Source organism: Thermomyces dupontii, assembly GCF_041956625.1.
Source record: "Thermomyces dupontii strain NRRL 2155 unplaced genomic scaffold VTN31scaffold_8, whole genome shotgun sequence".
NCBI lineage: Eukaryota > Fungi > Ascomycota > Eurotiomycetes > Eurotiales > Trichocomaceae > Thermomyces > Thermomyces dupontii.
This window is the reverse complement of record NW_027192314.1, coordinates 832,904-858,297: the sequence shown is the minus strand read 5'-3', so window position 1 is coordinate 858,297 and position 25,394 is coordinate 832,904. Positions and strand designations below refer to the sequence as shown.

The 25,394-nt window shown below is 54.0% G+C and overlaps 9 protein-coding genes across 9 annotated transcripts; 4 read left to right on the top strand and 5 right to left on the bottom strand.

Annotated features, from left to right (window-relative positions):
• Window positions 1–294: 294 nt before the first annotated feature.
• VTN31DRAFT_7110 (uncharacterized protein) lies at window positions 295–4,381 on the top strand (the record flags this gene model as incomplete). Its single annotated transcript, XM_069407796.1, has 3 exons — window positions 295–591; window positions 645–3,967; window positions 4,024–4,381. The coding sequence occupies 3 exons, from the start codon at window positions 295–297 to the stop codon at window positions 4,379–4,381; spliced, it is 3,978 nt and encodes a 1,325-aa protein (XP_069258413.1).
• Window positions 4,382–4,845: 464 nt separating this feature from the next.
• VTN31DRAFT_7109 (uncharacterized protein) lies at window positions 4,846–5,349 on the top strand (the record flags this gene model as incomplete). Its single annotated transcript, XM_069407794.1, has 1 exon — window positions 4,846–5,349. The coding sequence occupies one exon, from the start codon at window positions 4,846–4,848 to the stop codon at window positions 5,347–5,349; it is 504 nt and encodes a 167-aa protein (XP_069258412.1).
• A 3,015-nt stretch (window positions 5,350–8,364) lies between these two features.
• Window positions 8,365–10,311, top strand: VTN31DRAFT_7108 (uncharacterized protein; the record flags this gene model as incomplete). The annotated part of the gene is made up of 3 exons (XM_069407793.1): window positions 8,365–8,662; window positions 8,731–9,331; window positions 9,405–10,311. The coding sequence occupies 3 exons, from the start codon at window positions 8,365–8,367 to the stop codon at window positions 10,309–10,311; spliced, it is 1,806 nt and encodes a 601-aa protein (XP_069258411.1).
• Window positions 10,312–11,859: 1,548 nt separating this feature from the next.
• On the bottom strand, window positions 11,860–12,387 carry VTN31DRAFT_7107 (uncharacterized protein; the record flags this gene model as incomplete). The annotated part of the gene is made up of 1 exon (XM_069407792.1): window positions 11,860–12,387. One exon carries the CDS (start codon window positions 12,385–12,387, stop codon window positions 11,860–11,862), a length of 528 nt encoding a protein of 175 aa, XP_069258410.1.
• Window positions 12,388–13,313: 926 nt separating this feature from the next.
• VTN31DRAFT_7106 (uncharacterized protein) lies at window positions 13,314–14,042 on the bottom strand (the record flags this gene model as incomplete). The annotated part of the gene is made up of 1 exon (XM_069407791.1): window positions 13,314–14,042. One exon carries the CDS (start codon window positions 14,040–14,042, stop codon window positions 13,314–13,316), a length of 729 nt encoding a protein of 242 aa, XP_069258409.1.
• A 3,212-nt stretch (window positions 14,043–17,254) lies between these two features.
• VTN31DRAFT_7105 (uncharacterized protein) lies at window positions 17,255–17,865 on the bottom strand (the record flags this gene model as incomplete). The annotated part of the gene is made up of 2 exons (XM_069407790.1): window positions 17,255–17,556; window positions 17,628–17,865. 2 exons carry the CDS (start codon window positions 17,863–17,865, stop codon window positions 17,255–17,257), a joined length of 540 nt encoding a protein of 179 aa, XP_069258408.1.
• Window positions 17,866–18,311: 446 nt separating this feature from the next.
• On the bottom strand, window positions 18,312–19,458 carry VTN31DRAFT_7104 (60S ribosomal protein uL3; the record flags this gene model as incomplete). The annotated part of the gene is made up of 3 exons (XM_069407789.1): window positions 18,312–18,567; window positions 18,625–19,298; window positions 19,366–19,458. 3 exons carry the CDS (start codon window positions 19,456–19,458, stop codon window positions 18,312–18,314), a joined length of 1,023 nt encoding a protein of 340 aa, XP_069258407.1.
• Window positions 19,459–20,854: 1,396 nt separating this feature from the next.
• On the bottom strand, window positions 20,855–21,483 carry VTN31DRAFT_7103 (uncharacterized protein; the record flags this gene model as incomplete). Its single annotated transcript, XM_069407788.1, has 3 exons — window positions 20,855–20,859; window positions 20,920–21,005; window positions 21,350–21,483. 3 exons carry the CDS (start codon window positions 21,481–21,483, stop codon window positions 20,855–20,857), a joined length of 225 nt encoding a protein of 74 aa, XP_069258406.1.
• A 1,069-nt stretch (window positions 21,484–22,552) lies between these two features.
• On the top strand, window positions 22,553–25,205 carry VTN31DRAFT_7102 (uncharacterized protein; the record flags this gene model as incomplete). The annotated part of the gene is made up of 5 exons (XM_069407787.1): window positions 22,553–22,739; window positions 22,797–23,000; window positions 23,059–23,141; window positions 23,197–23,469; window positions 23,529–25,205. The coding sequence occupies 5 exons, from the start codon at window positions 22,553–22,555 to the stop codon at window positions 25,203–25,205; spliced, it is 2,424 nt and encodes an 807-aa protein (XP_069258405.1).
• Between the last annotated feature and the right edge of the window lie 189 nt (window positions 25,206–25,394).

Genomic DNA, 25,394 nt, shown 5'->3' with positions numbered 1-25,394 from the left:
GCGGTATTAAGTCGAGGGAGGCGGCCGTCGCGTGAAATGGGCTTCTTCTTCCCGGTGCCGTTGACAGCTGAACAAATGGCCGTCACTCCGTCTTGATAGTAAAACCTTCGATGACGGATAACGAACCCAGTTTGGAAACAGAAAAGAAAGCTTGATCGATACAATAAATTAGCCCAGGAGATCATGAAACAAGGGATTTAGGCAACAATGGCGGGCTCGTATAACGTAGTACTATACTCGACTCTCCCTCAGGTGTGATTCACCGCGCTCCTCGCACACCGGTGAGCCACCACCATGACCCCCCTCGCCGACACCTCAATCGATCGGGCGCCCAAATCCGCACCCTCGACCGTCGACGAGAAGAAGGGTGCCGTCCCGAATCAGTCAACCCCGGAGAGCAAGGCCGAGGCCACCGCCTTGGAAAATCTCCCCGACGACGAAAAGCACGTCTTGAAGGCGCAGCTGGATTCGCCGTCAGTGTCGGTCTCCTACTTCGGCCTCTACCGGTATGCAACCGCGTGGGACTACTTGGTTCTCCTCGCCAGTGCCCTCTGCGCAATAGCAGGGGGCGCTGCTCTGCCGCTGTTTATGGTGAGTCGGTCTTCTACCTGCAGGGAGTGATCAATGCTGACCGGCTGCTCCAGATCCTCTTTGGTGAGCTAGCAAACACGTTTCAGGGAGTCTTCGTGGACGTCATCACCTATGACGAATTCACCGACGAGCTGGTCAAGTATGTTCTCTATGTGGTCTATCTGGGCATTGCCCTGTTCGTCACCGACTACGTGAGCACCGTTGGCTTCATCTACACCGGTGAACGTGCGACTCGCAGAATCCGCGAGCGCTACCTGGAAGCGATCCTGCGGCAGAACATCGCCTACTTTGACAATATCGGCGCCGGCGAAATCACAACTCGGATCACCTCCGACACCAATCTGATTCAGGATGGCATCTCCCACAAAGTCGGCCTGACGTTGACCTCCGTGTCCACCTTTTTCTCCGCGTTTATCATCGCCTACATCAAGCATTGGAAGCTGGCTTTGATCTGCTCCTCGACCATCCTCGCCTTGGTCCTCATCATGGGAGGCAGCTCGAGCTTCATCGTCAAGTACACCCAGCAGAACCTCCAAAGCTATGCCCAGGGAGGCAGCGTCGCCGAGGAGGTCTTCAGTTCCATCCGGACAGCCACTGTTTTTGGCAGCCAGCGACGGCTGGCCGATCGATACGAGAGGCACCTTAAAACCGCCGAGAAGTTCGGAATCAGGATGCAGATTATCATGGCCTTCATGATGGGTGGCATGTTCTCGGTCATGTACCTGAACTACGGCTTGGGCTTCTGGATGGGATCGCGGTTTCTGGTTGACGGTTCGATGAACGTCGGTCAGGTTCTGACGATTCTCATGGCGATCCTGGTCGGTTCGTTCACTCTGGGATACGCAGCTACCCACGCTCAAGCCTTCACCGGTGCGATCGCCGCGGGGTCCAAGATCTTTGCGACCATCGACCGTGTTTCTCCGCTCGACCCAATGGAGACAGATGGAGAGACCCTCGATCATGTGAAAGGAACGATCGAGCTGCGGAATATCAAGCACGTCTACCCCTCACGCCCCGAAATCACCGTCATGGACAACGTGAACCTCGTGATCCCAGCGGGCAAGGCCACCGCCCTTGTCGGACCATCTGGGTCTGGGAAGAGTACGATCGTTGGCTTGGTGGAGCGTTTCTACAACCCTGTCCGCGGTGAGATCTTGCTCGATGGTCGTGACATTCGATCTCTCAACCTCCGATGGTTACGCCAGCAGATATCTCTCGTCAGTCAGGAGCCGATTCTGTTTGCGACAACGATCTTTGAGAATATCCGGTACGGGCTGATCGGCACGCCACTGGAGCACGAGACGGGGGAGAAATTACGGCAGCGGATCGAGGAAGCCGCGAGAATTGCCAACGCCCACGATTTCATCACGGCTCTGCCCGATGGCTACAATACGCATGTTGGAGAGCGCGGTTTTCTGCTGTCGGGTGGTCAGAAGCAACGGATTGCCATTGCGCGCGCCGTCGCTAGTGATCCCAAAATCCTCTTGCTGGACGAGGCAACCTCGGCGTTGGATACCAAGTCCGAGGGAGTCGTCCAGGCGGCTCTCGACAAGGCAGCAGAGGGCCGTACCACCATCGTCATCGCCCATAGGTTGTCGACGATCAAGAATGCCCACAACATTGTCGTGTTGGTTGGAGGCAAGGTTGTTGAACAGGGCACCCATGATGAGCTTCTTGACCGCGACGGGACCTACGCTCAGCTCGTGGAGGCGCAAAGGATCAACGAGGAGCGCGATCCGCAGGCAGCCAACGTCGACAAAGAACTTGATGGCATGGATGATGACAGTATCCTGCAAAGGAAGATTTCCCCGACCATGACGGGCAAGAGCCTGGAGGAGAAGAAGGATCTTGCAGACGAGGAGAAAGATGTTGGGATCCTTGAGCGGCAGACGGCGCGGAAATCCCTTTCCAGCGTCGCGCTCTCCAAGGAGAAGGCCGAAAAAGCAAAAGTCCCCTATTCACTGTGGACACTGTTCAAGTTCGTCGCCTCCTTCAACCGGCCGGAAACCTTCTACATGATCATTGGACTGGTGTTCTCTGTCCTGGCTGGTGGTGGTCAACCCACACAGGCGGTTTTCTTGGCCAAAGCCATCACGGCGCTGTCGCTGCCACCTTCCATGTTCGACAAGCTCCGAAGCGAAGCGAGTTTCTGGTCGCTCATGTTTCTGATGCTGGGGATCGTTTCATTTTTCCTCTTCGTCATCCAGGGCATTTCGTTCGCATTCTGCTCCGAGAAACTGATTCGACGAGCGAGAAACACGGCATTCCGAACCATGCTGCGGCAAGATATCGTCTTTTTCGACAAGGAAGAAAACAGCACCGGCTCGTTGACCTCGTTCTTGTCCACGGAGACGAAGCACCTCTCCTCGATCAGTGGCGCAACGTTGGGAACGATCCTGATGCAGATCTCCACCATGGTGACGGCCCTGGTGGTTGCCCTGGCCATCGGATGGAAGCTCGCGCTGGTCTGCATATCGGTTCTTCCGGTGATGCTGGGCTGCGGCTTCTATCGACTGTACGCCATCGCCGAGTTTGAGTCTCGCGCCAAGAAGGCCTACGAAAGCTCGGCCAGCTATGCTTGCGAGGCAACGTCGGCCATCCGGACCGTGGCGTCACTGACTCGCGAGGGGGACATTTTGGCAGACTACCGTGAGCAACTTGAGGCGCAAGCAAGGAAGAGGTTGATCTCGGTGGCTTGGACGTCGGTGCTGTTTGCGGCCTCCCAGGCTCTCAGTTTCCTCTGCATGGGCTTAGGCTTCTGGTATGGCGGCACGCTGCTCGGGAAGCGTGAGTACAGCATTTTCCAGTTCTTTGTCTGTTTCTCCGAGGTCATGTTCGGCACTCAGACGGCGGGGAGCCTGTTCTCCTTCGCACCCGACATGGGCAAGGCGAAGAACGCGGCTGCCGAAATCAGGAACCTGCTCGACCGCAAGCCGGAAATCGACCCGTCGTCGGACGAGGGCGAGAAGATCAACCACGTGGAAGGCATGGTCGAGTTCCGTGACGTCCACTTCCGGTATCCGACTCGACCCGAGCAGCCCGTGCTCCGTGGGCTCAGCCTGACGGTCAAACCGGGTCAGTACGTTGCGCTCGTTGGCCCCAGCGGCTGCGGGAAGAGCACGGCGATTGCATTGTTGGTGCGCTTCTACGACCCACTGTCCGGCGGCGTGTACATCGACGGCAAGGACATCTCGTCGCTGAATGTCAGTTCGTATCGCAACCATCTGGCGCTCGTCAGCCAGGAGCCGACGCTGTACCAGGGCACAATTCGGGAGAATATCCTGCTGGGTTCTTCCAACGAGCAGGACATCCCGGAGGAGGCAATCATCAATGCCTGCAAGAACGCCAACATCTACGACTTTATCCTTTCGCTGCCGTAAGTTCCTTCTTGTTTTTTCTTTCGATGTGATCCAGTGCTGACGATCATCTCAGAGACGGCCTCGACACCGTCGTCGGCACCAAAGGAATAATGCTATCCGGTGGACAGAAACAGCGCGTGGCCATCGCCCGTGCTCTCCTGCGCGATCCGAAAATCCTTCTCCTCGACGAAGCCACATCCGCCCTGGACTCCGAGTCCGAGAATGTGGTGCAGGAGGCGCTGGACGCCGCTGCGCAAGGCCGGACAACCATTGCCGTCGCGCACCGACTGAGTACCATCCAGAATGCGGACGTGATCTACGTCTTCGACCAAGGGCGTATCGTCGAGAGTGGCACACATGCGGAGCTGCTCCGCAAGAAGGGGCGGTACTATGAGATGGTGAGCCTGCAGAGTCTGAGCAGGAATCAGTGAGGGGATCAAAAATATCATCGTCTTCTGTTGCATATACCCTGCTCATCAGTGTTTATATCCTGAACATAAAGCTGTACAATACCCCTCAGTCTCCTCTTATCATTTCCATTGTACATGATTTCTACTCGCATGGATATGATGAGCAGATCGATATTATACATAATTTTCAAGATCAAACCATTCCATCTCAAAGCTGGATGCGGATTTTAGGTCAAAACAGAAGAATGTCTCGGCTCAAAGTAAGACTGTGAGTGTACCAGCTGAGATGTCTCAACGTGTGGCATACTACATTCATGAGCGGGAGTGGACGTCTATGCTGGCCGATGAATATATTTATATATAGTATATATCTGGTTTGGGGCAGCGGCAGGTACCATACATACTAATGAATTACTGAGGTTCTGCGAGAGGGGAGGGAGTGGAGGGAAATTATCTATACAGTCGCAGCCGCTTCCAAACCCTTGATGGTAGGCTGTCTCAGGGAATATGGCCCGAATATCTTCGTCCCCCGACGTGTAAGAGGAACGAAACCGGCCGGATCGGGGTGGCCCTTTCAGGTTATGCCGTCTCGAAATATTGGGACCGGGCGAGTAGAGTGTGGTTTCTTTGCTTTCATTTCCAATGATGGGTGCGAAGGTACTCGATCGATCAGGGGAGAGATGTTGTATGGAGCCCACAAAATGATCGATTCTGATTGTATAGGTATGCTATGCTATGATCTTGTGCATCCACCCATTCTCCTCCATTGCAATAAAAGGTTTTGCACCCGGGATGTCAGGGGTGAACCGTGGGTTGAAGAACCGAAGCTGAACGCCGTCGCGGCTAACTATGCCGAGGGACCTCATGGTCACCGATGGGCCGCAAGGGACCCGATTCATCAGGAGGTGGTGGATAGTATGTCAATGTTCGGGGACGGGAGGGTGCTCGACAACTTGCGAGCGTCGACCTCTCGGGTGTGCAGCTGGTAGGGGCCGCCCCCGCCTGGCTATGTCCACCGCGCCTGGTGACTCTTGGAACAACGGGCCGCTTGTTATCGCTGCACCATTGGTAGGAAACGAAGGGAGTGAGCCACGCCACAGTTGAGTATGCTCATTCTTCAGGGTGCTTGGTGTGGGTTATCCAATCGGCGCTCAACTTGTCGATGGCAGAGTTGCACATGAGCTGTATCGTGGCACAGTCATTTTCATCTTCAGGAGCAATATAAAAGACAGCCTGCTGAAGGTCAAACGATCGCCAAGGCGATGACAGGATTTCGCGGTATTAGTGCGACCCCTTCCCATTTTATACAGACGATCCAACAGCGGTAGGTCGAAATGCTTGCTGTCGACAAGCTCCCCAGTCAGCAGATTCTTGCGCCAGTCGATGGCGATTGTCGTTAGAGTTCCCACCTCCACGTGCCAGAGACTTAGTTCGTCGAAGTCTTCAAGCAGCACGTGTCATCAAAGATCAGATCCCAAATGTTGGGGCAAGCTCGACCTGACAACGCGCCAACAATGATCACAATGTCCATGTCCTCCACTATGGAAATCTGGATGGGCCGTGAACGAAGTACCGTTTGGTATCGTCGCTTTGGTGTGCGCAAATCCCATCCAGTCACAAGTCTGCCAGTGCAGAGTGTCAGACAAAGTTGACAAGGCAAATCCAGTGTTCCCATATCCGCCCGCGACTACATAGCCAGATAGTCATCGGACAGGCCGATGCGATCGAGTCCATCTCTTTCTTCGTCGGTCCATATTGACTTCTCTCCGGTCTCGAAATTCATTATCTCGACTCGATTAGGGTGATCTGGCACGCAATAGCACAACCGTCGCGAATCATACAAAACCAGTTCAATTGATCTCGGTGGGAGCGGGCGTGGCCAGGGGAGAAAGATCTTCTTGAGGGAAGACTCCAAACGATGTCACCATTCGTAAAGAGACGTTGCGCCGGCGACCGATTCATTCGTAGTTGTATAATCCGGGAGACCCAGAAACGTTCCTCGCAGATGTCGCGAGATGACCGCATAGCACATGGAAATATTCCGCCATCGCCTCGAGACCCGAAGCTCAAGCCGTCAAGCAACTCAAGTATTGAGATTGGATCAAGGGCATCACACAAGCTCTCTGACTCCGGAAAAGATCTGCCGGACTCAGATCTTCCGCGATCAGAATGACAAGTTCAAGAGGTAGAGAGCTGACAATGTCCATATTTGGGTTGGTTCTGCCGGAGGCGCTGTTCTGGGTTGTCTGCCAATTTCATCTTTCCAACATCGCTCCAAGTCAGCGTCTCGGTTACGCTGAGTTGTTCACGCTTAAGTAGGATCAAATCATCTGGCACGTCGTGACGATCGAGGGCCTCTTTGTCAATCTTGAAGTCAAAGGGTCCAGCGAAGCTTCCCCAGAACTCGGCCTCAATGCCTCCCGCGCAGGCCAATCAGAGCTTTTGGTACACTGTACACAACATCTTGCATCTCCCATCCTGCCATTGCTTCTGTTGATCCTCTCCTCCCACCCACTTCAGTCACGCCACAGTACTTACTACCTCCCTATGTATATCGACAGAGGCTACGCGCCCACTTTTGCTACCACAAAATCAGAAGCTGATATCCATGACCATCGCCGCTGCATCTGCGAAGATTGTCGCGTATCTGCAACACATCCCAATGCCTCTGGGCTCTCCATTGTTTCAGAAGGCAATATATGGCCTTGACCGACATTTTATCGGCTGCGCGGCGTCGTCAAGTTCTACAGGAAGCGGGCAGGTGAGCTGGGCTTGCCGTGCCCAAATATATCGACGCGCGAGACATGCTAGGTGGTCACAACAGCCTGCATAGTGAGTTGGGGGCCACGATTTGCCTGGAATATGCTCGCTGTCTCCGCGCTCACATAGGGCCTGAAAGTATCCCGCGGGCAGGAGTTGCCAACAAGGGATCTAAAGTTGAGAGCTGCAACCACAGTACTTACACTATTATTCAATCGCTTCAGCACCGTTCAGGTTGCTCCTCCAGCGGCAGATGGACTTGAGCCACTTTATATCAAGGCCCCATGCCATGACCGACGAAATCCCTCGCGGACCATAGGCTGCAGAAGGTGGCGATATTTTGAACGAATTAATGCTTTGTCAGGCTTTCCTCCTGCAGGAACTCCCCCTACGCCATGTGGCTCCATGGTCGTGCTTGGATTCAACTGCTGTCCTTTGCCGGAATTTAGGTAACTATATTATCATGATGCTAATCTTCAGTCTGCTCATCTCCAGGCATGTTCAACGGCAACTAGCCATCTTCGCTTACCTGACCGCCGTCTTTTATCAATTAATTATCAGGTCCAGCACGGACTGCACGGCAAACAGAAGTTGAAAACCTCCCGAAAAGAGCCAATCGAGTCGATCGTGACCGAGATGCCAAGAGGCCAAGGATCCTTGGCCGAATCCTGCACGTGATGTATCACGTGACCCTGCTCGGAGCATGTCAGTCTGGTTCGGGCCGGCTGCAGCCCACTCTAGCGCCTCTTGGCAATCGGTTTTCCGACGAGTATCGAGGGTCGGGCATGTCAACTAGCTCAGCGGTTTTTTCTTCTTGGTGCAATCAGAACACTCGAACGCCTCGAGTAATTAGTTGACTACTATTAAGTTAGTTAAAAAAATCCACACCATGGACCGCTTGGGTCAAATTTGTCAGGGGCTCTTAGGAGGCCGCCTGACGCTCTTCTCAACTCGCTCCGACGCTCCCAGCTCGATTTTATATATATTCATCTCTTCAAAAGCGTCGTTTTACTTCTCTGTTTTGCTGCCACGCTCCATTTCTCGCTTCCGTTCGTTTTAGCCTCCAGAACCCTAGGCCTATACATACTCTCGTTTACTTTGTTCACCGAATGTTTCTCTCTGTGGCCCAAGAAAAATAATCAGAATACGTCCTTCGACGGCCACCGCTGCCGTCGCTGCCATCGCCGAGCGCAAGCGGCCCCGACGATAACACACCAGCCAGCAGCGTGTGCTCACTTCCCAACATGAAAACCCTTGGGCTCTCCGGCGCCGGGAGCAGGCGCCTCTTTACGCGACAAACTTTCCTAATTGCTCTCGCGATATGCATCATTTGGGGCCTTGCCATTCAGTTTAGCGGGGACGTCTCGCAGCAATGGTCCCAGTTGAAGAATCACATGCCGAATTTCAGCGGACAGCCCAAGCGCATGCCAACGCACAATGTGCTGCCGCCGCTGGCTGAGCGAGTTGCCTGCTATGGTCCCCGTGGCCTTTTGCTCGGGGAGAGTCCCGACGACGATCTGGAGGCGAGCGTGATCGATGGCCGTATGTGAAGAACCATCCCCGTGTTACTTTATCAGCGTGTTCAGTTTTGCTCAGATGCCATCCCGCAGCGTATCCCACACCTTGGACTGGAAGTTACGAAGAAACCCATCTGGACCGTACCATGATGAATGTTGACCAGCGATACGGCCCGTATGGTTATGGGGAGGAAAGACCAGACTACAACCGGTCGAGGGTAGACTGGAACAAGGTCAACTGGGGCACGTTGCAAAACGACTGCTTCGAGCGCAACCGTCACCGCTTCCCGGCTTCCGCAACCCCGTTCGATGATACGCGTCTCACCCCTCCTCGTTTTGCTCTGCGCAAGGCCGCAAAGGTCCCGCCTGTCCGCCACTGGTACGAGTTCGAGCCCACGAGACGGACGGCGGTTGTGGTGCGCGCTTGGCGCGGCTATGAGTACCTGCCCGAGGACCTGCAAAACCTTCGCTCCCTTGTCGTCGAGACAGCCCTTAGAACGGGCGGCGAGTACCAGGTCATCCTGCTGGTCGACATGAAGGATTACGAGGGCTATAATAACGACATTTTCGCCTCCGATGAGGCTTACCGGAAGGGGATGCAAGATGCAGGTGTCCCGCCTGAGTTTCAGTCGATGACACTCCTTTGGACGAACCGCCTATTGGACAGCTGGTATCCTCAGGTCAAGGAGCATTTGTAAGCCTTATCCCCACCAACACATCCGATTCCCGTTCCGCACGTCGAGGCTCGTACTCTGACTGTATCTCAGGACTGTGTATCAGGTTTTCCAACCAATGCAACTGCTAGCGTTGCACTACCCCGAATTCGACCATTTCTGGCAGATTGAGTTGGACATGCGCTTTATCGGGGACGCGGGCAAATTCCTCGACAGCCTCTCGGACGCCGCGCGCAGAGAGCCCCGCAAGCAGTCCCTCGAGCGGTCCAGCTTCTTGCACATGATTGCCGAGGCGGGCGACTACGGCGAGTTCTTCCGCGCCGTCAACCAGTCAAACAAAGGCGGTTCGCACGCCTGGGGTCCCATACGGGTCCCCGAGATCGATCCTATCGGGCCGGAGCCGCCGGTGGCCGACCCGCGCGACGATAACTTTGAGTGGGGCGTGGGCGAGGACGCGGACGCACTCACTACCGCCTTCTGCCAGAACGCCCTCACGCCCAACGAGTGGCCCTTCAAGGAGTGGATCGCCGGCTTTGAGAGCGGCTTGCAAACCCCGCGCTTCTACTGCCCGCCCGCCATCCAGCGCGGCTCGCGCACGCTGCTGCTCGCAATCCACCAGGCCCAGCACGAGCTCGGCCTCCGGGTCCCGTCCGAGGCGACCCTCGCGTCGTTTGCCCTGTGGCACGGCCTGAAGCTCAGCTTCCCTCAGCACCCCGTCTTCCACCGCGACAAGGACGACGTGGAAAACAGGCGCGGCTGGTGGCGTGGCGGTCCCCTCGGGAGTCCCACCGGCCTGGGACCCGCCAACAACGACCACCCAAATGGACTCGGCCTGACCTTTTGGTGGGAGTCGGATTGGTCAAAGCACGTGTTCAACGAGTGGTATGGGCGGAAGCTGAGCAAGGATGAGCCCAGACCTTGGCTCATCCAAGAATGGGACGGAAAGCTATGGCTGCCAACTATGATGATCCATCCGGTCAAGCATATCACGAAGAAATAGAGCCAAAAGAGAAAAGGATTGGATGTGTCATGGATACAGGAGGGAAACATATTTGCACGACGTTGACAAGTCGGGAAAAAAAAAAACAATGTCACGGCGTGGGGAGGAGTTCAAGAGGGTTTTGGTTTTTACTGGAGGGGCGTCCATGGGGATTACTCTCTCTCACACACAACCGTTTCCTTGGGCGAGAACCGGATGCCGTTTTTCTCTTGTTCGGCTTTCGTGTATATGCATCATGGTAGACATGTACATATAATCCGATTTCTAATTTGGTAACCAAGGACATATACATTGGAGGATGCATTTCTGTCTTGGGTTGTTGGTTCTCATTTGGTCTGATGCACCTCTGGAGGATGCCTGTCCCAGTTGACTTCAAATACAACCAGCATGTTGTCATCCACGTCCACATGCCATAAAGTTGGTTGGTTCCATGAAGCTGACTATTGCATGGAGTTGATGCGAGCTCAGATCCCAAATGTAGAAAGGGACAGGTCTCCCTGTAATAATAGCGTAAACAATGGCCACTTTGTCCTTCTAGTACCAGTACTGATGTTGGATTACATGACACTAGACCAAAAAAAAAAAAAAAAAAAAAAAAAACAAAAAAAAGGTGTTCATACCCATCTATCGACCACATAAACTACCTAGATAGTGATCAATCATGTCGATGCGACCGAGTCCATCCCATGCTTCGTCTGTCCAGATGGACTTCTCTCCGGTCTCGAGATGCAACACTTCGACTCGATTCGGGGAGGGCCGGGCACACTCCAAACGATGGTGCCATTCAAAGTAAAATAGGTCATCACGTCCATCGAGGTCTAGAAAGTCAAGCGTTTGCTCCAGGGCACATCTGATGACCTTCCTGGACGTGAACAACTTGCGCTATCGCCTCGAGACCTGAACACCAAACAAGCCAGTTAATCAGAACATTCTGACCTTGAACAAATAATGGGCACTCACAAACCCTCTGACATCGGACTATATCTGCCGGGCCTAAACACTCCATGATCTGGACCACAATTTCGAACGGCAGAGAGATGACAAGATCGGTATCATACTTGCAAGACCCGATTTTGCTCCAAATAATGCTCTTCCACGAGCCCTCGAACTCCTCCTTAGTAGTAACGTTAAGTAGATTCCACCACCTTTCGCCTCCGTTTATATTTCCATGATAATTCCTTGATCGCTCGAAATCTACGAAGCGGCTATCCGCGCGTCTCCCAAGGCAGGGTTAGAAAGATCTGGCCAAAACATACGTCTCTTCACGACGGCCTGCAACCAGTAGCTCTAGAATGGTATCCGGCTGTGCCAAGGCCTTTTCACATGACTATGACGTCATCCAATATGGACGCTGAGGACAAGTACATTGCGGATTTCTCGAAAAACAGCAGAATAGATGACTCCTCGTCTATCAACATATTTGTGTAGCCTACAACGCCACAAGACACCAAAGCAAGCAGTTCCAAGAATACAATTATTGACAACCATGAACGAATTCATTTTTCGGCCACTCATACGCGTCGCTCCTACCGGCCAAGTCAGTCAAGCTCAGAGTCTCTGGAACGCGGAGCACACCCACCACAACGTCAGATTGGGGTTGTTGTACACCTTTGGATGGTTCTTGATGTACTCCGTTGTTGGATATCCTTCGGGGTCACAGGTCACGCTAATACTGTCCGGGGGCTGGTAGATGCGAATATAGTCGACCCGCATCTTGGCCGGAATCACCTTCTCAAGCCCTGTGTGGTTGATGTACGCGAAGCTCTCGGAGATGCCAAAGTTGATTATGGTGTACATGGGCTCCATTGGGATTACTCGCTGCCCGATGTTTCCGTTCGGTCCGATGGCGCGCGCATCAAGCGTCCATGTTTTCTGGTCGCCCACAAACCATGTCACCTCGCCGTTTGCTCCGGGTGTATACTCGAATGCGTAGACCTGGTACTGGTTGCCGTCGTACCAGGTGTTGTTTAGGAATGTCACGCCCGAGGCAACCTCCTGGTACGGGCCTCCTCGGTAATCATTAATGGTCGTGATGCGCGGGTCGTACACCGCGATGAAATCTGAATTGCAAGACATTCAGTCCAATCATGCATGCAGTTGGATTCTGCCCGTTGCTTACCATAATCCGGCATGTACCAAATGTCGTAAGGCGCGAGCTGCAAGCTCTGCGAGACCGTCCCAATGTTGTTCTTCCCATCGAACACCCCCACGCTGGCTTCGATCACGTCAATCTCGGGCGCGCTCCGGGATTTTCCCGGCGACGGATGGTCGGCTCCGTCACAAGTGCAGGCGGGCAGGCGCATCCCAGGGAGGTAACTGATCCCATCCGGCGAGCTCTGGTTGGGGGTGATCCCGACATCACACTCGTCGTGGTAGCTGTACGGCCACATGCCGTCCGTGGTTGCGGCGTATCCGGCCCGACCTAGGTTTCCCATTGCCCAGAAACCGGGCCAGAAACCAGAAGTGTCGCCGCGGCCGGGCAGGGAGATGCTCGCTTCCAATCGCCCGCCAGTGAAACACAGCTTGTTCCAGGACTGCAGCATGCCAGAGCGGTAGTTGAGATTGTGATTCTTGAACTTGTCGAACCGGATCTCCAAAACCCCGTCTTTTGTTGTGATTGCATCGGGGTCGTACCACTGTTTGATTTAGTGGCTTGACACGACGAGGCGAAGGATGAGCACTCACTTCTAGATCCTGAGTCACGCCATACCAGAGGTCGACTCCTTGGAAATAAGGATCGTCACCGTCGTAAAATGTCCGTCCAGAAGTGTTGAACTCATCAGAAAACTTTTTTTTTTCCGGTCAGCATCCTTCGTCCCAGGGAGAGATGTTTCCGGCACCTACAACCAAAGTCCACTCCGTCCCGTCCGCGGCGATTTTCTTGCGTGCGAATTCGGGAGTCGTCGGGTCAATGAGGCTCGTCCGGACATTCTTGAGAAGAGGAATCTCGTCGCGCGAAAGGCACATGGGGTCCCTTGCGCAAGTATCTTCATGCGATTCGATCAATTGAGCCACAAAGGACCTTGCAAGACATCAGTCCATATCCAATCTAGTAAAGCAGAGACTGTGAGGGCAACGTACACCACAGGGTAAACGATGAACAGCGCCACGATGCCGACCGTGATCATTGCCAGTCCTCCAATATTGAGCAGCCCGCGGGCGTTGCAAATTTGGCAATCTCGATCGGTGTCGCTAGGATCCGGATTATGCAGCTCGTCATCCTTCTCTACGTCCTCGGGGAAAAGCAGCAGGCCATCTGTAGGCATGATATTGTATTTCTCAGACACCGTTTCGGTGTTGACATTTTCGTCATCGTCGCTGTCGACCCTCGATGGCGATTGGGAACCGAGGAAGGAATCGTACACGTCCTGAGAATCCCAACTGGTGCGCCGGGATGAAACGAACGATGCTGACCCTGACGTTGAGACATCGCTCAACCCCCGCGACCGTGGCCGGGACGGTGAGGGCAACGGCGGTGGTAGGAGAAGTTCGGAAGACTCGGCAGGAGATGGATACCGGAGGACACTGGGGGTAGGGATTGCTGCTCTTGGGGCCAGCCCTTGTTGATGCGGCGGCGGCGTCGGTGGCTGCGGTATCAGAGAGCGGCCGGAAGATCCATGTCTTTGCAGCGGCTGGCCTTCCAGATCCACAAACGGGTCGTAACTACCGGAGTTGAGGCGAATGTGAGGCGCGCTCCGCACGGAGTCGGAGTGATTGCGGGTTCCAGCCATATTGTCATGCGCTCCCTCCGATTGCGATCATGAATTGCAGAGAGTCCTTGCCACCATGCCTCACGGTGCTCGTCGGGAGTTGACAACCCAGGCCACTCTGGAGCAACGCAAATTGATCAAAGGCAAAGAAACTAACAAACAGAGCAAAAAAAAGAGAGAAAGGGAGAAAGCACAACTAGAATGGACGTCCCTCTGTCTCGAGTCTTGCTGGAAGAGGGGGTAAACAAGGTGCAAACCAAAACAGAGAATGAGCGAGAAGTTTGTTCTGGCCAGATACCGGTCCGATCTGAAACTGACAGAGAATGCTGGCCGATAGAGGTATGGTCGGGAGCGTTCACTCACCAAGCAAACGCCTTGAAATTTCCTTCCAGGGTCATTCCCCTTTACCTAAGGGAAAACGACAACTTTGTGCGGTCTGTACTCCGTACACGACAACAATCAAATTATATCAAAATGGGGAATGTCAACAATGATGATGATAAGGGAGGGTTAGGGCGTCAGGATGCCCTCGCTCTGTGACCCTGTGTATCCAAGTCCCTGGTGAGTGGAATGTTGGTCCCCACAATCCGTCCATTTCAGTTTGAACATGACGACTATGGAGGGTACCTGTGTTTTCAGATTGTACTAGAGCAAATACAAAGCCAGATCTTGCTTAATCCAAGGTGTGTACTCCGTATAGTCGTCCGCGATTGCATACGTGATGCTCCACGTATGGACTTAGGGTTAGGTAGGCTAGGCCTACCACCCGAACGCCAAGACTGGAGATGCAGGAACAAAGTCCCCTCGCTACAAGGTACTATGAGCATCCATCAAGTGTCGAGGGCTAGGAAAAGCAGAGTTATAAGTTTCCTTGTTGTTTATTGCAAACATGTCAAAACCGGACAGACTACCTCTATACATCACAGTAGTGTTACTTCCGATTCACCTTTGGTCACAACATTACTAGTACTATTAACTACCTATATCGTTCCTTTCTCATCCTAGTACAGTACTCTGTATTCACAGTTCAGCCAACTGTCATGACTCGAACTTCTCGCTGCAAAATAAGAACTCTGTTTTAACTTCTTAATCCATCTCCATAGTACTCTCATCCTTCAACCCCTTTCTCTTCAGCTCCCTCCCTTTCCTCTCCCTACAGCAATCCCGGCAAGCCACCACAAACTCCACAAAATGAAGAATCCTTCCCACCCCAAATACCCCATCAGCGATCCCCTTTTATCAAGAATAGAAGAAGGAAAAGCGCTCACGGATCAAAAAAAAAAGCAACACCACTACTCACACCCTCCACAATCCTCACTGTCCCTCCAAGCACGGACTCTCCCAAGAACTACAACCCGTCATCCGCACAACAACGCAACTCATCCACCCTGCGCAGAATACAAGGCCCAGAAAAGCAATGAGATGGAAAGTGATCCGTATGCCGGTGTGGTAAAGGGGTCTATTGTCGAGAAGGCGAAACCAACATGTTGTCAATGTTAGGGCAATGAGGGACCAGATGAATGAGTGTGCGACCTAGGGAATAGTAGAGTCAGCGACGAGTATCTGATAGAAGGAGAGAAGAAATTGGTACAAATGATAGTAATATTGTTGAGAACGCATCGCCGAGTCCGTCTGTGTAGTCTTGTTGGCTTGCATGGACGCTCCAGGAGAGCAGGATGATTGCCTATTGCGGCAAGGATGGCGGTTGCTGTGTAGAGTTTCCAACACATAGGTAGTTTCTCAATGTCATGTCAGGCCATGTCCGAGCATGAAGACTTTGTACTGTTGGAGCGAGACTTCAACGTTGAGAGTTTTACTATGCATTCAAGAGATGATGGGCCGCTTCGTATCCCATGCAGGCAGTGATATTATACCATCAAAAGAGACCAGCCCACTACTCCATTATGAACTTTTTTTTTTATCAACCAAGATCATGAACCTCAAGATGGCAGTGCATTGTGAAGACTGAAACTGTTTCCTATTCTCCACTAACGACAGGACTCGGATACATTGTCTCGCAACCGAGCAGCGGCGATGATCCGTCTCATCGGCTCCCAGAGCTATACAGAATTCTTCCAGTCTGCCGCTTGTCCATCGATCGACAAGTGGCTGTATACAGTGCTCGTACCCCCTCAGGAGGCATTCCAAGATTACTTGGGAGGGAAAATCACTCCAAGCAGGGTTAGGGTTACGCGGATTCTTACGAGGATGGGGACAGTCATGGTCAATGATTGGTTTGTCCTTGATTTGCTAGCCAATCAGCTTCGAGAATTGGGAATCTGGGGATCAGATACCTATGCGTGTTTGGTTGCGTTGATCTCGATCTTGTTCAATGGAGCGGTGTCATTGAATACTTGGTACTTAGTACGTTCACGGATAAGAGGCAAGTTGAGACGAGGTATGGTGACTTTGGACATGGAAGTGATGACTCTGAAGCTGGTTTTCTCGACAGACTGATGATCATCGTACGAGTGTTTTGAGTCAACCACTCTGGCCAACTCCTCGCTGTCGAAGGCTCTTTCATCCCATAACATGGATCACGGTCGCAGTGATCAACGCTGCCATCGACCAGAAAGATAGTACTTATTCTATTCTAATCACCAAGCGGCAAGCGCGCAACTCTCGGCAGAGAGTCTGACATGTTGAATTCTTCACACAGATTCTCAAACTTCAAGCAAGAACTATACTACCTACCTACCTAGTACTATGTACTTGTGACCCAGATGAGCAGAATTCCTCTTGTTGAGATCTGGATGCTTCAGCAGGAATCTCGCTGAAGAAGAGTCCACTTCATTTCTTCCTTTTGGATTGAAAGATTGGCATGCGTAACTGCTGTACATGAGTGCATGCATTGTTGAATGCATACCCGGACGGTGCGACGATTCATGACCCTTGGCCGGAATGACCGATGACGAGCCGAAAGACCAGAATGCAATGCATTTGATCGAAAACATGGGGTATCTGTGAACACCCGCTTCTGGGTGCGTCTCGCTGATGCAGACTGCAGTAATGCAGCCGGTGTGCATACATACATATGATCAATCAGATGTGATTTATTACAGTACCTAATTGACAAAGATCCAGGGAACTGTTTGTTTGTCCAAAAGTCTCTGGTCAACAAAGAATCCCTCTCATCCAGCACTGGCTCAATCGCCTGAGCACGCTACTTGATAAGTACCATTTTATGACTTTAATACTGTAGAGTACTACATAGACATACACACCCATGATCATCACGTCTCAACCGCCTTCGTCCTAAACCCAACAATCCTCCCCTCGCCCATCTCCAGCGCAACAACCCAATACTCAACCCTACTAGACCCAACCTCGATCCGAAACACCTTCACCTCCACACCCGACGGATCAACCGACGCATCCGACAAGCCCGACACTGCAGCATCTCGCACGGCGTTCAACACAGCAGCATACTTGTTCCTCGGATCGAACGATGACGGTGTGAGGGTCTGGATAGCATCCGTCCCTGCAAGCGAGGAAGCTTTGGAAGGGTCATTTGAAATCAAAGCGATAAACTGCTCTGTATAACAAAAAAAAGGCCATCAGCTACATAATCTTCCAATGTGACTGAGAGAACAAAAAAAAAAAAACCTTGATCCGGCCATATTCCCCTCTTCGCATCCCCCCATCGTAACGAAACCGGCTCAAATGGCTCATCCGTTTCCGACACGTAGTATGCGTTGATCCGGCCGAGGACGGGCGGGACGTCGACTCCCGACTGGACGGTTTCCGTGCGGACAGTCTCGGAGGAGTGTTCGGTGGTGTGGCCCGCTTCTCGTTGGCGGTTGGCTTTGTCGAGAAATGCCATGTAATCCGCGTCGGAGGCCATGGTGCGTCGAGAGTATGCGAAGGTCTTGACAGTCGAAGATGGAAAGCGAAGGGGCGGTGCGGCAGCGGTCGTCTGAACCGAGAATGGCTGGATGGTCTCCCTTGTAACTAGGGAGTGTGTTGATCTGCAGTGAATTCGAGATAGGTGTTTGGTGATGGTGGGGGAAATGCGCTGGCGGACCATGACGCAATGCGTGGTGGTGTACTCCGTACTCGACTGAGATGTAGAGATGTAGAACAGAAAAAAACAAAAAACAATAAACAATAAAAGAAACTACCTAGATGCTCAGAGCTGGAAAATCTACGGAGATTAATTTCCCCGATACAGTATTGACACTCTACAATTGTTCCTACAAGTAGCTGGAAGATAGCTGGAAGAGTTGTAGAAAATAATTGCATTGGTATTCATCTAAATCATGCACAACACCATCCCAAAACCAAACCCTTTTAAACGGTGGTAACCAGGTCCTTCTTGAGCGTACCCATGAATGCACGCTTCTCGGCATGGGTCTGGAACGCACCGTGGCCGAACTTGGACGAAGTATCGATCCACTTGAGTTCGACCTGCTCGGTCGCTCTTCGGCTGACCTGCGGGAAGAGCGACTTGCGCAGGGTCATGACGCGCTTCTTGACGCCAGGAACCGCGCCCTTGATGATGAGGAAGTCGTTCTTGACCTCGCCATAGCGCACGAAGCCACCAAGACTGTAGACGTTAGCAGATCCTTCCCCCTCCCCAATGCTCATCCCGAGGGTTACTTACGGAGTAATGGTCTTCTTGGCCACATCGTATTCTGTCGAAGCATTGGCCTCGTCGCTGCCCTTGCCAATGCGGTAGATCTTGTGGTTGACGGACGTGCGGTGGTGGTAGCCCATCTGACCGGCACGGGCGACCGTCCACTGCACGTGGTTCGGGTGCCAGGCACCGATACAGGCAACCTTGCGCAGACCCTTGTGCGTCTTGCGCGGCAGCTTCTTGGTGCCCCAACGGGAGGTGACGCCGTTGAAGCCGCGGCCCTTGGTGACGGCAATGACGTCGATCATCTCGTTCTGCTCGAAGATGGTGTCGATGGGGATCTCCTTCTCGAACAGGTTGCGGGCAAAGTCCACCTTCTCGGCCACGGTGCCGCCGTTGATCTGGATCTCCATCAGGTGCGCCTTCTTCTGCTTGAGCGGCGTCTTGCGGATCTGGGTGTGAGCCAGCAGGCGCACCACCGTGCAGTACTTCTTGATGCGCTCCAGCTCGCGGGTGATGGGAGCGCCGTTGTTCTCCGCGTGCTTCTTGGCGTACTTGGTGAAGGCCTTCTTCTTGCTCTTGTACCAGTTCTTGTAGAAGCGGCGCTTGACCTCGTCGCTCAGATGCTCCGCCCAGACCGTCGTCAGCGAGCGGAGACCGCGGGGGGTCTCGACGTAGCCGACAACACCGACAGCGACCATCTAGACAAGTCAGTCATCCGAACAACCTTTCCATTGGGAACCATAGCTGCGATTCCGTCGCGCATACCGGAGGGGTCTCAATCACGGTGACGGCCTCGGCAATCTCCTTCTTGTGCATCTTGGCACCAGGGCGGTCCAGGTCACGGACGACCGTGGTCATACCGGCCTTGTAGCCCATGGCGGCCGTCAGGTGGACGGGCTTCTTGGGGTCATCCTTGGGGAAGCTGCGACGGTCAATGTCCATTCCCATTCCTGTCCAATGCCATCACCACGAACCTCTTGACCTTGCCACGGTGACGGGAAGCACGCTTGCGCGGCAGGTAGGCCAGCGAGCCTGGAAATTGATCAGTCGACGCACAATTACCCATCGCTGTCAAATCTTGAACGCACCGTGCCGAGGAGCTTCGTACTTCCGGTGACTCCTGCAGAGAAAGTCACGGTCAGCCAATTCGCTTTTCGAAGGATTTCTTTCGGCATTGGAACTCACATCTTGACCCTGTGTCGTTAGCTGTCGGTCGAGGTCGTGAGATGAACAAGATGCTCCGAATTTCTGTCAAAGTATTTTGCACGCTAACTAAACGAGTGTGGGCTGACCTAAGCGAAGTCTTGGCAGCACAACCATTTTGAGTTTAGCGCGCAGCACCCTTTCCTTGCCAGCCATCAAGTCGTCATTATCCATCATTCCGTGATGGTCATGGTCAAGGCTCAGAGTTATCAATTCTTTGTGGCGGACCGTGGAATAGGCGGGTTTGTGTTTCTGCCGAAACTGAATTGAGACCAGAAGCAATCGCACAACGGAGCTGAAAGACCCCTGTAGACTACAAAGTACACTCTGCGAAGTTGAAAACTCCAATATGATTGCTGACCAATTACTTGTTCGAGTCGAGTTTTAGATATTGTGAGCGACCATCCACCGACGGTACAGCACGAAATACGTCGTACTACCCGTGTGTTGATTTGAGATGCGGCTCAAGCCTGGTCCAAGGATCTGGTTCTTCATGCCCGGAATGAGCGCGGCCCGGGCAGAGAGTAGTGTGGTGTTAGACGAGCACTGAGATGTCCGGAGCCGCAATAAATGGACTCGGAGCATGTGCTGGGTTGCTGAGTGCTGGCTGCCACAGTCTGCTGGGCAGGCAAGGTTTGGTGTGATCGGTGAATGAACAAAGTCGATTACATAATCACCGTTGGAAAGTGCAGCCTTGGACCCTCGGTACGGAGTAGACAGCTCTTCCAGTGCAACCCTGCCATTTTGAAGGTACTGACTCAACCACGCGAGCTTGGAGTACTCTCCGAGTAGGGTCAGAACTGCACTTTTGTCAATCTATCAGAGCCATGTCGGACATGTAGGATGATGTAGGCGAATGGTGCACTTCTTATTTCTGATAGGCTCGAAGCTCGGATCAAAGGATAGAACAAGTGGATGAGCATGAGGTGGCATCTGTCATGCGCAGGAGTCGTCCTCATGAATGCTCGTATGTACATAAATAGCCTAGTCGACTCGCAGCGTTGGTATCGAAGCACTCCTGGCCGTCATTAATAGTGGCTGTTGTCCCAAATTAGACTGGCATGCATGAGCCATCCGCCATGAGACTCAGGAGAGCAATAATATTTAGTTACTTACAGACGTATTTTCGGATTTTAGGCAGACTGCCAGTGCCAGCGTGCCAAAACAGCAACTCCCCACAGGCCCACTGTCGGAAAGTCGGCCTGAGGCCGTTAGCGACTTACATAGCGTTGGGTCGTTGGGATGTGAGGCTGATGTGGCTGGTGTGCAATGTGGCTAGTGGCTGTTAGGGTTTTTTTCTCAATCTCGCCTGTTCTTGTGGTCTTGTGGCTCTGTGGCGAACGGGAAATTCCCGGCGCTTAGGTATCGGCGGTCGGCCAGGCCGGATGCGCTTGCCGGAGCACTTTGACCACGAGGCTAGTTTCTCAGCCGATCATGCAGAGGACCGAAGCATGCTTGATCAGAAATCTCCCTTCGTTGAGAACAATATGTATTGCGGAATGTACAAAGTACAAGATAAGCCGACTTCTAAATAAATCGAATGAACCGATGGTTGCAGTGCAACGGCAAACTCCCCATGCGGATGGGGAATGAATGCACGCGAAACTCGCTGGGCGGGTGACGGGTCAGGGAAGGTGGAGGGGTGGAACACAGCCCGACGCCGCTAGCCGGATTGGGCATGGCTGAGTCAGCATTTTGGCATGGCCATCCAGGCCATGGGGGATTGGGAATTTGGGGGGGGGCACAATGCACATGCAGAGGGTGCCCAGGGTTGGTTGGGGGACCCACTGGGAGAGGAGAGATCAGGTCGATCCATGGCAATCTGAATCACCTCATTTTACATCTCTGCATGTACTAGGTAACCACCAACTGTCATTGCAGGCCGATTACGGAGAACGGTTGTTGGTCTTGGAGGTGATTCGGACTGTCCCGACAAACTCCGAACTTTGAATCGGGGGATTCCTTAAGCCCTGTCCATTCACCCGCCACTACGGACTGCAACTCCGAAGACCGAGTTGGTGAAGACACGTTGCGGTGGTTCGTGGAATGTGCGTTTATGCTGACGTACTCTACATGCCATGTCATGTACAAAGAGGACCGAGTACATTCTGGCACTTGTTGATGATTCTCTGGACTTCTCAGATCAAATAACTACCGTAGGGTACGGAGTACAGGAGTATGTATGTACTCCGTAACAGTACGAGTATTTATGTACGGACTTCTCTGATAAAGAAGCTGACTAAGCCCCGCGGGAGATCGCGGGTGCGCAGATGATTTGTGCTGCCGGAACCGCTTGGCGCGATCGCGGGTCCCCCACTGGCTGCCAGGGCCAATCCGAGCCGGTAGAAGCTGAGCGGCCCCCTGGAAGAAGCTCCGTGACGCTTCCCCTTCCGTCGCCCACGGCGCTCCGGCGCTGACAAGCTACACAACCACTAGCGCCGCTTGGCAAAAAGTCGCCTTCGACCACCGCCCCCCGTTCTCGTTTTCACCTGTGTTTGTTCGATTCTCCCTCTGCGTTCATCTGATCTTCCATCCCTTCCTCTCTCTTGTTGTCTCTTCTGCTTCTTCTTCTTCTTTTTCTTCATCTCCATCACAACCCTCTCCCTCTCTCCTCCGCGTCCCGTTTCCATCCATCCCACCCTTCTGCAAAGCCTCGCTCGCTCGCTCGCACGAGCCTGCGCCGCGTCCTTTGACCACCGGTCGTTTCCACCCATATCGTTGTGGTGGTAGTAGACAAGATAGGTAGATCATGGCGCACGCACAACCGTCTCCCCCAGGAGGCGTGCCGCCGCCCCATGGCCATATGGCCGGCCATCCCTCCTCGGTGAACGGCCATCTGCCGGTGCAATCGGTGCAGTCGCAGCCGCCCAAGGGGCCGCCGATGACCACCGCGCAGAAGATCACGGCCCTGAATGAGCAGGTATGGCTGCAGATTGGTAAGCTTGATGGTTTCTCACGGGCAACCATGCGTCTGGGGCTGACACCGAAATCAGGAAGCTTGTCCGAGCTCATGGGCGATTTGGACGGAGCCATGGGTTCATATGAGCATGCTCTGCGACATAACCAATGGTCCATCCCGGCCATGAGTGCCATTGCGCAGATTCTGCGCACGCGCGAGCAGTTTCCCAAAGCGATCGAGTACCTCCAGACCATCTTGAAGCTCGACCCTCAAAATGGAGAGGCCTGGAGTAATCTCGGTAGGTCCCCCGGTATCGTATAGTCCCTGCGATCGGCCCCATTAACGCCAACGTGTAGGCCACTGCCATCTGATGATGGACAATCTGCAGGAAGCCTATACGTCATACCAACAGGCGTTGTACCACCTGAGGGATCCCAAGGTCGGTCCTTGTGGAGTGTCTCTGCCAGACCATCGCAAAACTAACTTTGGTCTAGGAACCCAAGTTGTGGTATGGGATTGGCATTCTCTACGATCGCTACGGGTCGCTCGAGCATGCCGAGGAGGCCTTCTCGCAGGTTATGCACATGGCGCCCGACTTCGAAAAGGCCAATGAGATTTACTTCCGCCTGGGCATCATTTATAAGCAGCAGCAAAAGTACCAGCAAAGTCTGGATTGCTTCAAGTACATAGTCAACGACCCGCCCCGGCCGTTGACCGAGGAGGACATTTACTTCCAAATTGGTCATGTGTATGAGCAACAAAAAGACGTAAGCCAGACAGATCCTCCCTTCAGAAAATCACGCTGGTCGCTGACGGTCGCACAAAGTTTGAGAACGCGCAAGCCGCCTACCGCCGTGTGCTGGAGAAAGATCCCAACCATGCCAAAGTCTTACAGCAGCTCGGCTGGTTGTACCACCAGCAGAGTAACAGTTATGCCAGCCAGGAGAAGGCCATCGAGTACTTGGAACAGTCGGTCAACGCCGACAACAGCGATGCCCAGAGCTGGTACTTGCTCGGCCGCTGCTACATGTCCCAGCAAAAGTACTCCAAGGCCTACGAGGCCTACCAGCAGGCGGTCTACCGTGATGGCCGCAACCCCACGTTTTGGTGCTCCATTGGCGTGCTGTATTACCAGATCAATCAGTACCGGGACGCCCTCGATGCCTATTCGCGGGCGATCCGGCTTAACCCCTACATCTCGGAGGTGTGGTACGATCTGGGCACCCTGTACGAGTCGTGCAACAATCAGACGGCCGATGCCTTGGACGCGTATTCGCGGGCCGCCGATCTCGACCCCACCAACGTGCACATCAAGGCCCGTCTGCAGCTGCTCCAAGGCCAGCTGCAGGGCCAGAATCAGGGCAACACTCAGCCACCCGCGCCGCAGGACGTTCATCCGCAGGCGTATCAGGCTCCCGGAGTCGGTCAGCCGCCGGCTCCCCAGTGGGGTGCGCCCGCCCCGACCGGCGGACCCCCGCCGCAAGCGCCCGCTCCTCCGCGGCAGATTGCCGATTGGAATCGCGGCGTCAACGACTTGCAGAACCAGCCGCCGTCTTCGGCCTACGATCACCGTGGTCTCCCGGCGCCGCAGCATCCTAGCCCCCGTCAGGAGCCACCGAGAACGTATGAAATGGGCGGTCGCGGTCAGACGGCGACGCGCTCGCCGAAACCCGCGGCGCTACCCGCGCCGAACCACTTCCCGCAGTCTCATACCCTTCCTCAGATCGGCACGCAACCCGGGGGTGACCGCCCCGTGAATGGAACGACGACCCTGCGGGGTCCTCCGGCGAATGGCGCTCCGGCGCCCGTCAGCCATCTGGCTCCCTACCACCGTCCGTTCTCGCCGCCGACCGAAATCCGGCCCTTGCGGGAGGTGCGCGACGAGCGGCCCTCGTCCCCTGGAGCCAGCTATCCGCACCAGCAGTATCACCCGGGACCGAGTGCTGCCACTAACGGTCGCGGTGGGCTTGCCGGCGGCGGTCCGCCTGCTTCGGACAACCGGGAGCGTGAGGACCGACCGACGTCGGCTATGAAGCGCGGCCGCGAATGGGATGGCGTGGAGTCGAGCCCGGCCAAGAAGATCGCCAACGAGGAGAGCCGTCTCCGTCCCGATGACCATCTTACCCGCCGCATGAGTCCGCCGCGGGAGGTGCGCCGCCACAGCTCGTCGGACGCTCGTCGGGAGGAGCCCCGCCGCGGCAATGAGAATTACCATGGCTCGGAGACGTCGCATCCTTCTCTCCCGTCGATCCAGCACTTGCCGCAGTCGGTTGACGGACAGGCGTCGTCCAACGTACCGACGTCCAGTGCCGGCCCGTCGCCGGTCAAGGAAGAGTCGGCTCAGAAGGAATCGGCGGTCCTACACGAGCCGGCGGCGCGGAAGATGGAGGTGGATGAGAACTACGACGAGGACGGCGAGGATGAGAAGCGCGCTGTGACCACCAAGAGCAGCCCGCGGGGCAACGGAGCGACCAACGGAACCAACTCGCAGGCGGAGTCGTGATGGCCCAACTCGATCGCTTGATGTACTGTTTGATTCCTTGTACTTTTCCCTTTCTTTGTTAAGAGGTGGGCCGTGTTGGAATGGTTGGAGTCGAGTAATGATGTCGCATAGATGATGATTCGACTAGTTTTGCAGACTGTGACGATTGTACTAGCATTGGATGGAATGTCATTTTGGCGTTACCTGCTG